The 14779-nt window shown below is 53.7% G+C and overlaps 1 protein-coding gene across 3 annotated transcripts; it reads left to right on the forward strand.

Moving 5' to 3' along the window:
* Positions 1–14: 14 nt before the first annotated feature.
* On the forward strand, positions 15–14065 carry ELOVL1 (ELOVL fatty acid elongase 1). 3 transcript variants are annotated; one of them, XM_014263769.3, is made up of 8 exons: positions 15–94; positions 10313–10374; positions 10810–11000; positions 11161–11241; positions 11446–11502; positions 11830–11935; positions 12086–12222; positions 12626–14065. In XM_014263769.3, the coding sequence occupies exons 2-8, from the start codon at positions 10329–10331 to the stop codon at positions 12878–12880; spliced, it is 873 nt and encodes a 290-aa protein (XP_014119244.1). In that variant the 5' UTR covers positions 15–94; positions 10313–10328; the 3' UTR covers positions 12881–14065. The 3 variants fall into 3 exon arrangements, with proteins under 3 accessions (XP_014119244.1, XP_074402052.1, XP_014119245.1); XM_074545951.1 differs by lacking the exon at positions 15–94 and adding an exon at positions 1157–1181; XM_014263770.3 differs by lacking the exon at positions 15–94 and adding an exon at positions 8338–8409.
* The last annotated feature ends 714 nt before the right edge of the window (positions 14066–14779 follow it).

Consider the following 14779-nt stretch of genomic DNA (forward strand, 5'->3'; position numbering starts at 1 on the left):
CCCTTTCTGCCAATCGGCAGCGGCGAAGGGGCGGGGCTTCCCGCTTTAATGGCGGGGGCGGCCGTGGCGGCGGCAGAGCGGGGTGCGGCTGGCGGTGAGTGCGGGCGGCCGTGGGGTGGAGGGTGTGGGGCTCGTTCTGGCCTGGCAGGGGTCGGGCTGGGAGTGTCTGGTCTGTTCTAGCGGTCATTTGGGGTGTTTGCGAGGGGGAGTTTGGGTGGAGGTGTCCGAGGTTAGCGGTGGGTCGAGGCTGGTCGTTGGGATGTGCTGAGGGGGCTTCGGAAGGTGGTTGCCGAGCCAGAGGATGCTGAGGAGGCCTTAGCAGGGTTTAGCTACTTTGCGGAGTTAAGCTTTGCTGCCGGGAATGGTGGGTCCTGCCCCGGGGATGCCATGTGCTGCTTGGCACCTGTTAACTCTCCTGCTGGAGGAAGTTCGTGTGTGTATATGTCCATTTTCCCGTCACCTGGGATGCTCACGGTCATGGGAGGGGGTGTGTGGTGTCTCCTCAGCACAGGGGTGGGGAGGCCGTGGCCTGATGGGTGGGATGGGTGTTGTGGTGCTGTGACGTGCCCATGGCGGGTGATCACGCTGGGTGCGGCTGTAGAGGCTGTCACCTCTCCGGAAAGGGGGGCACCCGCACTACCGTGTGGTAAATCCACCGGTGTGCAAACCTGCCCGTGTCAGACGGAGGGACACAAGTGGAGCCCGAGTTGAGGTGTTGAAATGGTTTTTGGGTTTGTGGGTTTTTTTTCTCAAAAGCAACAGGGTCCTGTGAGGAGCTGTAGTGCTCCTTGGCTCACAGCCTGGTGCCGCTGTCTCAACGCACCCATGGTGCCAGGGAAGGGTGCCATTCCCTGAGCAGTCGGCCGCTCTCTTTCGGGGCAGAGCCGGCTGTGCGAGGCTGGGATGCCTTCCCAGCCGGCCGGGGGCAAGGACTGTTCCTCCACGCTCTGTTCCGTGGTACAAACACCGGCCTCTGCCAGAGGCCGCGCTGGGTCCCGGCCGTGACGGGGCTGCCTCCCTACTGCTGGCCGGTGGCCCGAGCCCGGGGTACGCCTGCTTCCCGGCTCAGGGACCGCCGGCTGCGCAGCCTCAGGAGCGAGATCGGCATCGCCCTGTTGGCACTTTGGCGGGATCGTCCCAGCTCCACAGGCAGCGGAGTAGCCCCGCGGGCTCGCTGGAAGGTGGCTGAACCCGCACACATCGCGGCGGCGGCGCGGGGCCTCTGAGGGCCCGCTGCGGCCCTTCCAGCCGCGCAGGCCCCGCTTCCGGGCCCGTCCGCGCCACACCCGAGCCGGGCCGGGAACCGCCCGGGCGGGCGGACCCGGCGCTCCCTCCGGCGGCAGCGGGACCGGGCCCTTTGCCAGAGGGACTGGCTGGGGTGGCAGCAAGGCTGAGCGAGGCTCTGCCCGACTCCTGCCGTGGGCACCGGGCTGAGCCGCGGGTACGCCGAGCAGCCGAGGGCTGTGGTCTCCTGGGGCTTCTCTGCAGCGGGGCGCGAGCAGCCCCCGGCGGCCGGGCAGCTTTCTTTTCCCCAGCCGTCGGCATCAATGTAACCATTCAGATGGCTCTTCCCTCCTCCCCCGGGCAGGGTGGCAGTACCAGGCCTCCCCCGCTGCTGCGACACAATGTCAGCTTTGAGTGCCGGCTCGTGTAGGTGCTTGGCCTCCCGCTGGCCCTCGCTCTGGAACGCGGCAGCAGGAGGAGGCGGCCACTGTCACCCCCCTGGTAGCAGCAGCAGGAGGAGGCGGCCACTGTCACCCCCCTGGTAGCAGCAGTTGCGTGGCCTCGGGCTGACCTGGCACTGGTGTTGGTCGTTCACAGCGGTCTGTGCTTCCTTGACCACTGTGGGCTCGATAAGCACTGGCAGTTCAGGGCATGGCGTGTAGATCTCTACATGGGCCAGTTCCTCTGTTGTAACGAAGGGGAAGCTGGGAAAGTTACTTATTTTTACGTTGTAACAGACTAAATGAGGCAGCATAAATAGGCATTGCAACAAGAGGCTAAGCTTTGGGGGGGGCAGTCTATGCCTCGGTGCCTGGGCTGCTGCCTGCAGAGGAGCTGTCAGGTGCTTTCCCTGTGACTGATCATGTCGGTTCTGAAGTCCTAAACGCAGGGAGGGAAAAGTGGGGTGAATACTCCTTCCTATGCTCAGTGGGCAGCGTGGAATAACACTGGGTGCTTTACCTGCTAGTGCATTTCCTCAGAGCATCTCTTCCCCTCCTGGAAGCCAGGATTGCCTGTGCAGCAGTGCATCCATCCTGCTGTGCTGTCCCAAACTGACCACCTTCTCCTCTACCAGAATGCAGCCAGGGCAGATTCCTAGCTGGATGGAGCTGACCTTCCCACCAGACCTGCTGGGCAGCTTCTTGAGGGTAGTTTAGAGTCAAACAGCTGGCTGAGTCCTTGGGCTTGGCTGAGGCTGCTGTGCCTTATCTCCTTCCTAGGAAGCCCCTCTAGCTCATGGGTGTGAGCTGCTGCTAATAGCCTGTTCCTATGAGAAACAGCAAGATGCCAGTTGTTGCAGCATCTACTTGCTACATCTTGCTGTGGGGATTAAGCTGTGCCACCCACACAGCCTGGGCCTCTGTGGTCCTGCCTTATGTTGTGTTCTTATTTTTATTTCCTGAAAGCCACTTGGGAGGGGGGGATTATGAGGTCCTTCAGGGAAGAAGTGTAATATGAAGGTACTGTTAAAACTGAGACTAAGGAGTAAAAGCTCACTCTGACCTAGAGGTGTCTCATACTATATGTAAGGGAGCTTATTGAAGTTGGGTAGTGTCTCCTTTCTCTCCTGGTGGAGAAAAGCTTTGCATTCTGAGGAACCTCTGAAGCTGGTCTCAGGGGCAGGTGCTTTCCTGGCTGCTGTCCTTGAATGTTACAGGTGAATGCTTTCTTCTTTTCTCCTGGGGGTTACAGCACAGTGAACACTCAGCCTGAGATGCTTAGGAGGGACACTGGGAGTGGTGCCTGTGATGGCCCAAGAGATGCTCTGTGTTTCTGTGCTTTTGTGTTGGAGTTCTGGTAGTTGTGCCCTGCTGGCTGTCAGATGGCGGGAGTACTTGGGCTGGAAAGTCTGGTTCTTGCCAGTCAAACAGGTGAGGCAGCTTGGGCTCTTATAGGGAGGAGACGGTCCCCAGGAGCCAGGACTCTTCCCTGCAGGAGTTGTGGGGCTGCTGTTGCTCAGAGATGACAAGTTGCAGCTGCCACAGCCTATTCCGCACCATCAGGCTGTTGTCTGCATTCTGAGCCTTCAGTGGCTTGAGGGTGGTGGAGGTGGTAACTGGGTCTGATGTTTCTTGATGTCATGTGTCATAGGGTCGATTCTTCGCTCTGGGATGGGTTGGGGTGGTGAGCTGTCACTGGCAGCAAGTTCTCCAGCTTTGTGGCAAGGAGCTCTCTTAGCCTGTGGATCAGACCAGCTAGCTTGCTCTCATAGTTTAAGATTTGCTCTGTGCTCACACAGATTTTATAACTCATGCTGCTTCTGTCTAACCCTAAGAGGCTTTCCTTGTCTGTACAGCCATAGAAGCAAGTGCACTGACTTTGAGTGGTCAATCTACACCTGTGGTGAGATAGCCAGGCTTCATACTTCACTTTCTTTGTGCTTGGAAGGCTGTGAACCTCCTCGAAGGTGGTAACCATTAAGCCCCAGGCATGTTGGGTTGTAGGTGCATGTACTGTGCTACTGGACTATGACATCTTCATTCTGTCAGAGAACGTCCTGCTCTCTTGTTAGAAGATTGTGTGACTGCACTGCCTTCTTGGTGTGGAGGGTGCAGGACCCAAAGCTGGTGCCATGGTAAGTTCCAGGCAGTGGCCCCTTGTCCTGTTGAGAAATGTCTCTGGGTTCATACCTGGTCTTCTTGAATAGTCAAAGCTGTTGGAGGGAGTTTGTGAGTCTTTCCTTTCTGCATCTTGCCTTGTAGATTTTAATGTCCATCTTGTCTTGCTGTACCTGTCTAATTAATGCACAGGCCTGAGTGGGGCAGAGCACACTAATCATTACTGTGTCATGATTACAGCCAGGGCTGTGAGAACAGAGATGAAACCTTGTATTGAGGCATTTGCATAGTGATTAAAACCAGAGATGAGTGCTGTGGTACAGCCTGTCCCACCTCCAGATAGGAGTACTCTGTTTCTTTGCTAGGTGGCTTTAGAAGGCTGACCTGATTTTGGATGCAGGTGTTAGAAGTTGGCCTAGCTCAATGTAGCCCTGCCTGCCCTGCTGTCACCTGCCTAGCTCTGTCCTTCCTGAGCGTGCTCTGTGCACTCTGGGGGGCTGCTGGGTGCTTTCACTTCAGAGAGGGAGCTCAGCCACCTCTACCTTCCCCCTTCACCTGGTGCTGTGTGAGGGAGTGACACAGATCAATATGGTTATCCAGAAAGGAAATACCTTTTTTCCCACTTCTGTTGGTATCTCGTACTGTTTCTTTTTTCCTTCACTTCTTTACTCCTTTGTTCCTTGCTATGTCAGATTTTCTTTCTAATGTTGCCTTTTCTGTTTGGTTTTTTCTCATCTCATCTACTCTCATCTCTACTGATATCTGTTCTCTGAATATGCAGCCACCAGCTTTGAATGTGATAAGGAGTAAACCTGCTCTTTTACAGCTTGAGGAGGTGCTGCCCCTGCAAAAAGTATGCTGTGCATATTAAACCTTTTACTGCTCTTGGTGTGCTCATGTGGGACCTTGAAGTCTGATTATCTGCCTTGATTTTTGTACAAGGTTACCAAACCCTATTGCAATGGATGTCCCCCTTTCCCTGAAAGCTTGTGAGGTGCCACACTGACTGTCAGTCAGAGCTCTCCTGCTAATCTGGGAGTCTCCTCTTGCTGTCCCTGCTTCCAGTGAGTATGGGAAGGGGAGAGCTTAATCTGTTTGTAGGATGCTATCCAAAGGCCTCAGGGTTTTACAGCCACTGCGTGAGAGAGTGGTAGGGTATTAACACACACTTGGTGAGGATGAGGAAACTGCCCAGCTTCAGGCAGGGCACTTCCTGCCACCTGGGTCCAATGTGCCAGGAGCAGCACCCAGCCAGTGTGATTCCCTCACTGGTTGCAATGGCAGCTCTTGCAAGAGCTGTTACATATCACAGCTTTGAGAGTTGGCATCCCTTATGCCTCTCACAGTGCTCCTGTACTGACTTCACAATGTGCTGGTGTAGAGCACACGGTACCAGCTTGTCGGCCATGTCCTCTGCACTCAGCATGAGAGCCAGAGGAAGTGACTAATGGATAGGGTTCAAATAGGAAAATTTATCTGGTGCTGCTAGCATAAAGTTTCCTTGCAGTCTTTGTAGTTAAGTTGTGACTGGAGTTCTGGGAATGGTTGTTCTCAAATTCCAATCAGAGTTTGCCCCAAGTCCTCAGAGCTGAGGTGCCAGGCTAGCAGAGTAGCTTTACTGCCCATATCTGTTGGTGTGACTTTCCACACTTAAAACATGGAAGCTCTGGTTGTCCTGCTAGACTTGTCTTCTGTGGCTGGTGACAGGCATGTCTTTATATTGATTTCTTTTGAGAAAAATCATTACTTTGGAAGCATGTGGACAATGCTATCTTGAGTCTTCAGTGAATGGCTGAAATTATTAGCAGGAATGCAAGTGTACTTGAATACAGCTCTCCTGTTGAGTGGCCTCTGCTGCATGTGTTTGAGCTGGTGTTAGGAGATGCTGTGTGTGAAATAAGTGTGTACTGCCTGGTTACAAGCCCCTCTCCCTTTCACTGAGCACAGAGCAGCAGGCAGTGGGGATCCAAATTCAGTTTTCTGTGCTTCACTGTACACTTGAGTCTTAGAGTGATCCCACTACAGAGTTGATAGAAAACAAGGGTTTGCAGCTTATTGCTGGCTGGGCTCCTTCTCTCTCTTGTCTGGCTCTGACTGCCTTGCTGCCTGTGTGTTGTTTGGGGCAGATAAATGTGCATGTTGCTCATCTTGCTGGATTCACTTGTGCATGAGCTCAGGAAAGCTGCTGGAGCTGTGGCTGTCAGCTCTTGGTGGTGATGTTTTGTGGTGCCAGCCTTGTGTGTGCAGTACACACCCCCTGTCTGTGGCTGGCTTGATCAGTTCCTCTCTTGTGCAGGGGAATATAGTCCATGGGCACATGGGGCTGTGTGCAGTCTTTGCTGAACCCCATGGTGACTTTCTGGAATGCCAGGCAATTGGGTAGGTGCTGTGGTGGGGAGCTGGGGGAGGAAGATGCCTCTTCCTGAGAGGTGGTGGAGCTCAAAGCTGCATCAGGCAGCAAGCCTTGTTGCCAGCCTGTAGGTCAGGGATGTGAGTTAGTTTCACATCTGGCCAACTGATTATCTCCTGACCTTTGAGGGCTGCTACTCCCTGGGGAGCCCTACAGGGCCAGGCCTGCTTCAGCCAGTTCAGCAAGGGCCCTTTGCCAGCTCTCCCTGGGGTGGCAGCTCTGTGGCCACCTACCAGATGGTTTTGGTGCTGCCTTTAATTAAACTAGTGGGGAGATGGGGGTGTTTGCTTTTGCACTTATTACAGGACTGATTTCTGACCTGAATGCTGAGGAGTAGGAGTGTTCCATGTCTGGGGCAGAGTCTGTTGCTTGCAGATAGTTGTGTGGGGAGATGTGTGCCCTGCAAGGCTGTTAACAAAACTAACTCAGGTCTCTGTCAGTGTCGTGGTTCTGACAGTGCTGTGGCCTCACTGGGGCTGGTCATAAAAGGCCTTGCTGTTGCTGCTGAAGTTGCACTAATTCGCTGTATAGCTTGCTGGAAATATGCAGTCTACACACTGCTTGGTGTAAGCAAGTATTTAATCCTTGATGTTGGTTACTGGAGCAGATTGTGGCCTGATACCCTAGTTTGCAAATAGTGGGAACTTTTTGTGTGACATGGGGAAGCGACTCTCTGTTGCTGAGAGATAGGAGATGTGTTGCAAGGTTTCTCTCTATCATCTAGGGTGTGTTTGGGCCCCTAGGGCTCCTGCTCATTTGGGATGCTTGGACCTATTTGCTTGATTTCTCTTCAGATGATCAAGGCTCAGTTTTGGGCTCTGCATCTCTTCCCAACTCCTTGCTTAAGAAGGTCAGGATTTAGGAGCAGTTAAAGTGTCCTCCAGGTGCAGAGAGGACAGATCCAACCACTGAGCTGTGAACACCTGCGGTGTGTGATGTGCAGTGTGTGATGTGGAGTGCAGTAAGAGCTGATGCCTGTCTGGATGATGAAGCCCTCTCAAAGTGTTGAAGGGTGCTGTGCACAGAGGAGAGCTCAGGTTCCTGGACAGTTGGTGCTCTGTGCTGGAAAACCCCTGCTTGCAGCAGTAAGGCTGGCATGGAGCAGGCATGGCTTAGGCAGGTAAGTGCACTTCACACCCCCCTGCCTAGTGAAGGTAACTCTTGGGTGTGCCCTGCAACTCCCACTTTGCTCAGCTGTCAACTCCCCAAGGTCAGTGGCTGCCCCTTGAGGGACAGACATAGCTGCATCTGCTCACTGAGCAAGGCATACTTTGGCCACTTTGATGTAGGATGATGTAGCATGCCAGTGGGGACAGATGCCAGGTCTCCCAAAGACCTGAACACCTCAGGGGTTTCTCTGAAGATGTGGTTGCTCTGTTAGCTTAATTTAGCAGGATGTTGTTCTGCCTAGAGAAACCAAGGAAAACTTCTAGGTCCTTTCCATAAGGGCCTATAATTCTACTAGTAGCATAATTCTATTATTTTTGTCTTGGTAGAAATCCTGGTGCTTGCCCAGAGCCTGTGTTCAGGACAAGTCCAATGCCTCCCAACTTCCTGTGGCATGTGTGGCTGTAGGAGTGTCAGAGGTGCTTCACAAAACAGCAATAAGGCAGACTTGTTACTGTTCATGTTGGTGGGCACTTCTGTGCCAGTCCTGGTTTGAAATGGGCACCTCCCCCTGCTTGGGGGCATAGTTGTCATGGCCCCTGAATTGTTTTGAGCTGGGTCCTAGCTGGCCAGTGGTACTGGAGGCTTTGGCCCAGGGTCAGGGGAGTGATCCATAGTGCCGACTGAAGTGTGTTCCTGCAGTGTGAGATGCAGCTCTGAGCTCAAAGACAGCTGACACTCTCTTCTCATCCTGGCCTGCTCAAAATAGGCAAGAACTCGGCAGGATTTTTGTCTCTGCCCTGGACCTGTAGTAAGGCTGACTCATTCACCTTGATAAGATAAACACAGACCTTGAATAGTCAGGTGCCTCTGCTGGGAACTGACTCTTGAGGGCTCCTCAATCTAGCAAATAAAGGTGTAGCTGGATGTAGTGGTTGAAAGCTGAAACTAGACAGACAAGTTTGGAGCTTGCTCTTAGCCATTAGAGCAACATAAAGCTCAGCAGCTTTCCAGACTTGTGCTTACTGTGTTTCCCACAGCTGAGCCTTGAGTGTCTCTTAAGGATGCAATAGTTCCTGCTACACTTCCAGCTGGCCTTTGCTGCACATGGTGAGTGGATTATCTTGGCAGCACCCAGAACTTTAAATATTACTTGCATCACAGTGATACTACAAGTGAGTACTACTTGCTATAATACCCTTTGAAACCTTGCTTGGGAGGGTGAACAGGTATTGTGCTGCTGAGGTGCCCCTGATATGTGGGGGGATCAGCCCTAAATGGGCTTTGCCCTATTGCTCTATCTGCCTCCAAGATGGCACAAGGAGCCACCTTTTGTGCTTTCTGAAACACAGCAAAACTTCTTGGGCTCTGTCCTTGGGCTGCATGGCTGTGCAGGCTGCTCTGGAGCCTTGCTTGGGGGAATGGGTGTTTTGGAGGATGGAGTTGAAGGAGGAGACCTCTTCCTGCCTGCTGCCCTTGCAAAGGTTAGGTGGCACTCCCCAGTCTGGAGGAATGCAGAGGGGATGACTGGGCAGGCACAGAGCCAGCACCACTGCTGCACCAAACTGATTTGCAGTGGTGAGCCAGAATGGTGTGTGCCAGGCCTCCCTGAAGATTACTGCTGGCAAAGCCTGCCATGGAGGTGCCTGGTAGCTCTGCACAGGAAGTGTCTGCTGCCAGCCTGCCTACAGCAAAGATGGCAGTGAGTTCTTCCTCTTGCTGTGAAGCTGAAGGAGCAGTGCTGGTGTTGGCTGGCGAGGGCTTGAGGTGGCAGTGGCTGCTGAGTACTCAGGGACCTTACTGGGAAGAGGGGTACTCTGGCTTCAGCTTGCTGGCTGCTGGTCTGGAAGAGGCCATGTGCTTCCTGGTGGTGGCAGCAATATACCTCCTGGGAAGACTGGGCTGGGGACCCATTTCCCCAGGCCATGTGTGGGCTGTGACTCCAGTGCACCTTCTTGGAGGGAAGGGGTAGGTGGAGTGTCTGGTAGCAGCTGTGGGGAATGCCTCCCTTGCAGATGGATGAGTCAGGTGAGGCTGGGCCTATGCTCTGCCTCCCTTCCTGCTGCTCTGGTGTCCTGTGGGCTGGGGAGAGGTTGGGGAGCACAGGGAAGGGGTGAGGGTCTTTAAAACTTGCCTGCTGCAGTAAGAGCCCTTCCTGCTTTTCTGGAGAGCATCTGCCCAGATCACTTTCTGGTGTGTGTTCATACTGAGGATGAGCAAGTGTGAGGAGTGCCAGTCCTTCTCCCTGCAGCCTTCCATCATATGGCTTTCTCTTGTCTGGAAGGGAGTGGAAATGCCATTGCCAAGCAGGATGCACCTGGCCCCTGAGGTACTAGGTTATGTGGTAGTAGTTTCTTGTCCAGAGGGTTTTGTGCAAGGATGTGAAACCAGGAACTTTGACATCAGAAACTAATGTTTGTTTCTGAACCTATGGATTTCCTTCCTCATGTAATGGGGCTGCCAGTGATGGTGTGCTGCTTCTGTGGTGGCAATCAGTTGGCAGGAGCCCAAAGCTGACCATAAAGGCACTGTGCTGTGGAGAGTGTGGGCCAGCCCTGCATCTCTGCTCCAGGATCAGACAGACAAGTGTGCTGAATGATATGGCTGCCAATGCTGCTGGCAATGTCATGGTGCTTGTGGGTGATAATGCTTGAGCTTGTACAGCAGGAGCAAGATTAAGGGCCTGGAGATAGAGTGCTGAGGTTGGAAGCTTTCCTAGCTGGCTTGAAATGTTGGGCTCTTGCCTTGAGTGAAGGGAAGGACTGCTGGCATGTGATGATGGGGTTCCCAGCAGAGCTGGGGAGAAACAGAGCCAGGCCCTGTGAGAAGTGAGGTGGCCTGTAGCTCAGCTGGAAAGTGGATTCTGGTGTGTGATCAGCTGAAAGCAACACAGGGCAGATGCATGACTGTTTCTCTGAAATTTGGCTTGGGGTTTACTGATCTGCAGGGCTGTGCTCCGTAGGCTGCTGTCCTGGGAAAACATCTGCTTGATCTTCCCTGCCTCTTTCCACAGAGACACTGCCACCACCATGGAGGGGATTGTGACTATGTACCAGGACTTCATGAAGAAAGCAGGTCAGTGTTTGGCTCTGCCCAGCTATCAGGCAGCATGCACTACATGCTTCAGTGCCGGAGGCACTGGGGGGTGGTCTGTCATCCCTGAAGCATCCCTTGGTGTAACTGCATCCTTCCTTTGCCCTTACACAGATGCAACTCTGGGGATTTTGCAGTGCCTGTTATGAGGCTGTCTTGCATCAGTGCCTGTGTCAATTGTTTTGGGGCACTTGTGTTCTCCTGGGCAGATGATCTCCAGGCTGCCCTGCAGCATGGCTTCAGGCTATACTGTGCTGAGTATACCTTCACCAGCCTCTGCTCCCAGACTGCTTCCCTACTTGCACTCGTGTCCTGGAGCAGGACTGCCATGCCCTTGCCTCCCCTGTGGCAGTAGCAGTGCTGGCAGCAGGCTGGGCTGAGGATGCTGACTGCTGTGCACTGTGGCTCTCTCTGCAGACCCCCGCATCGCTGACTATCCACTGATGCAGTCCCCGTTCCTTGTGATGGGCATCCTTCTGGGATATGTCTACTTTGTCCTATCCCTGGGTCCCCGGCTAATGGCCAACAGGAAGCCTCTAAACCTGAAGAAGTTCATGGTGCTATACAACTTCTTTCTGGTGGGACTCTCCCTTTACATAGTCTATGAGGTGAGTTATCAGTAGCTTGGTCAGGCATGTGTAAAGCAGCGTGTGCAGGCTGTGTGGGTGATGGGGAGCCCTTTCCTGGCTGTTCCCTGCCCTTCTGTGCAGAACTTGGTGTGCAGTGGGTGATGTGTTAGGCCTCACCCTGACGATGCTCTTGTTGCAGTTCCTTATGGCAGGGTGGCTCACTGGGTACACCTGGCGATGTGACCCTGTGGACTTCTCACAGGACCCCAAGGCCCTCAGGGTGAGTTCTCATCCCTCTCCTGATAAGTGGGGGGGCCTTTAGTGCTTCTGTTTGGATGGCAGGGTCACAGCTCCTGCTGTTCCTGAGGCAGAGGATGTGTAGTCTCTGGGCCTTGGTTTCATGCTAGGATAACTACGAAGCCCTTCACTCACTGGGCTTGTTCAGGCTGGGGCAGGTCTCTGATGTTAACCTCTTCTGTTACAGATGGTCAGTGTTGCTTGGCTCTTTGTTTTCTCCAAGTTCATCGAACTGACAGACACGGTGAGTTACTGACAAGGCCTTTTCACCACTTGCTGGGCAGGGAGCTGAGCCCAGTGTATTTGGGGTAGGTGCTTTTGCAGCCCTTCCAGTCTGACCTGGTAGTGCTTCTGTCTGGCATCACTGCCAAGGAGGTCACTCTGGAATGTTGGTGCTGAGGCCACTCTTTACATGCTTCAGCTCAAGAAGCTGTGGGGTGACCTAATGGGTGATAACAATGAGTGGGGAAGGAGGGAAGCATCATGGAGAGCACACACTGGATTAGTGGCCCAGCCTTCTCTAGCTGCTCCCAGGCTGCAGGTTCTTAATGCTGTTGGGCTTTCATTGCAGGTCATCTTTGTCCTGCGGAAGAAGAATGAGCAGGTCACATTCCTGCACCTTTTCCACCACTCTGTTCTGCCATGGAGCTGGTGGTGGGGAGCCAAGTTTGGTCCAGGTAAGATGGCAACTGTCTGGGTGCAGGGATTGGGTAGGGTTACCCCAGCATGCTGAGAAGGGGTTTTGGCCCTCTTGGGCTCTTAGCAGCTCTGAGTAGTGCTGATTGCTGTGGAGTATTGACTTACACTAAGAAAATCTATCTTAACAGGGGGAATGGGCTCATTCCATGCCATGATCAATTCCATGGTGCATGTTGTCATGTATTTCTACTATGGGCTCTCAGCAGCAGGACCTGCCTTTCAGAAGTACCTGTGGTGGAAGAAGCACATCACAGCCATCCAGCTGGTGAGTCTGTGTGGTAGAGCAGAGCACGTGTCTGATGTGAAGGGCAGGCCAGCCCTTGTACCTTTGAAAGGTGCAGCCCCAGAAGCAGTAGTCTCCTCTGTAGCATATTGCTCTGAGTTTTTAGCAGCTCTGCCCCACTGTGGGCTCTGATAGCCCTACCAGCCTGGTTGGGGTGTGGGTGCTGTTCAGCTCCTGAGCTGTAGCTGTGCTGGGAGGGTGAGAGGCACATGCTGCTCTGAGACTTGTGCCTGCCTCTTCCAGCTGCTGCTGCATGCCTCACCATAAGGAACTCTGCTTTAGACTGGGAAAGGAGTCTAGGTGCTGCCTTTAAAAATAAGGTCTCTAGTGGGTTCCCTGACCCTGCTCCCATTAATAACTTGTTCTTACTCTGCCTTGCTCCCAGGCACAGTTTGTGATTGTCTCCGTCCACATCTCCCAGTATTACTTCATGCCCAACTGCCAATACCAGTTCCCCATCTTCATCCACCTTATCTGGATTTATGGGACCATCTTCTTCATCCTCTTCTCCAATTTTTGGTACCAGTCCTACACCAAGGGCAAGCGGTTGCCCAGGGTGGCTCAACAAGCAGCCCAGCACAACGGTAGCAGCATCCATGAAAATGGCACTGTCACCAATGGCAAGGTCAAAGCCAACTAGAGGGTAAAGTGCTCCCAGAGCCAATGAGAGCCCCGGGGCAGAGGCAGCTGGGACCTGTCCTCTGCTCCTGGGTGCCACTAGCCAAGTCAAGTGCCTACAGACTGTTGTACCCCTGTGCCCAGTCCTGCTGCCCCCTGTCTGCATGCTCAGCCCCTCTGCTCTGAGCAGCCATGGGCCACTTCTGCTCCTGGGAGGGCTTGTGCTGTTTCTCAGTGTTGCTGAGCAGAGAGGCAGCTGCCTGCATCACAGCTGTGGGGCTGCAGTCCCATTCCAGTGTTTCCAAAGGAACTTTCCCCAAGTGCCTACATCTGGCTCTTCTGCCTAGGGGCCATTTCCTTCTGAGTAGGACCAAAAGAAGAGACCGCTTCCTGTCCTGGTGCCCTCTCCTCTTCCCTGTCTCACAAGAGCTTGTATGGATGAGCAGATTCATCCCTGGCTGCTTGTTACTGCCAGCTCATGTGAGTGCTCCTGCTCTACGATGCCTTGTGCCACTTTGTTCCATGCCACAGTGCTGCATGTCCCTTCTGGTCCCTGTGTGCCCAGCTTGGGAGCCCTGCCCTGGCATATCTGTGCTCAGGTGTCAGTGGAGAACGTAGGGGCAGTACTTGTGGGACTTAAGGGCCCAGACCTGCCCAGTACGGTACCCATGCCCTGTGCCTAGTACATAGCAGGGGCTGTGACAGCCTGAAAGGCTTCCCCCTTGTGATAAGCCCAGGTTGCTTTGCTGTCCTTGTGCCTGGGCTGGGTGCTCAGTGTGGGCTTAAGCCACACTTACCTGATCCTCTAAGGCAGCTGGTGGCTTACTCCATAGTGGGGGAGGCCAAGCTCAGCCAAGTCTTGGACCACTTCCGTTCTTGTAAATTCAAGACTTGAGCAATAAGTGCCCCTAAAATCAGCTCCTGGGCTCTCCTGCTTGGGTCCAGCCCTACTCTGGCCTAGCCTGAGCACAGTCGAGGGCAGTTTTAAGTGAGCACCTCTTGCCTTTGTGGATCTGACTGGGCCTGTGTGAAGATGTGCTCTGTCCTTCAGCAAGGCAGTGCAGCAGTTCTCCTGGCCTGGTGCCCAACACCTGCTCTGATTGTAACCAAAACATGCTGATGGCCTCGAGGACGAGGTGAAGGAGCCAGGCCCTGTCAGATTGGGCTGCTCTTCTATCACAAATAAACAAACAGAAGGAGAAATGTCTCTGTTCTCTTGTTTTCTTGGCTCAATATAAGCAAAAGCTCCAGGTGCTTGGTCCTGCCCAGAGTGGTTGAAGGCAGGGCTGGGAGAAGCAGCTGGTGTAGCAGGTTTGTGCTGGGGGAAGAGGGTGATAGTTGTGTGCTGATGAAGCAGATGGCAGATTGTTTCCAACTGTTTTGGTAGAGCAGTGCTCAGGGCTGGATGTGTGTCAAGGCTTCTGTTGTGAAAGTGACTCCACCCTGTCAAAAAATGGCTGGGGTGGAGTGTGGGTGTGGGCTGGGTCCTGGGCCACCTGCCCAGGAGGAACTGTTGCTTTTCAGAAATTATGGGGATTTGAGGCATGGCAGAGCAGGGAATAGAGACTTTGGAATCTTGAGTGCTTGAGAAACAGCAGTTTGTTGCTTTCTGAATCTGCCAAAGCAAAAACTGCTGCTATCTGTGAATGCCCCAGCAGCATGGATCTATGCACAATGTAGCTCAGGTTGGTCAGAGGAAGGTTTTAATGTTGCTGTCTTGTTTTTGCTGCAGAAGTACGTCTTTGCCTGGCTGGGCTTTGTTATTTTTCCAACTGTCTCATTCTGGGGTTCCTTCGGTGCTGTTGGGGTGTAAGGGCTGCCTTCCCATCCCCCCCATGACTGGGGCCCTCTTGAGCAGAGGGCAGCCTGGGTGCTGACTCAAGCCTGGGAAGAAGAGTGGGGAGCCAGCTGGGCAGCATGT

Source organism: Zonotrichia albicollis, chromosome 8 (assembly GCF_047830755.1).
Source record: "Zonotrichia albicollis isolate bZonAlb1 chromosome 8, bZonAlb1.hap1, whole genome shotgun sequence".
Classification (NCBI taxonomy): domain Eukaryota; kingdom Metazoa; phylum Chordata; class Aves; order Passeriformes; family Passerellidae; genus Zonotrichia; species Zonotrichia albicollis.

Bases quoted from the DNA above. Each gene is read 5' to 3' on its own strand.
- ELOVL1 (XM_014263769.3), top strand. From the start codon at position 10,329: ATGGAGGGGATTGTGACTATGTACCAGGACTTCATGAAGAAAGCAG. The intron at 11,503-11,829 runs GTGAGTTACTGA...CTTTCATTGCAG, and splicing joins TCATCGAACTGACAGACACG to GTCATCTTTGTCCTGCGGAA. The intron at 11,936-12,085 runs GTAAGATGGCAA...CTATCTTAACAG, and splicing joins GGGAGCCAAGTTTGGTCCAG to GGGGAATGGGCTCATTCCAT.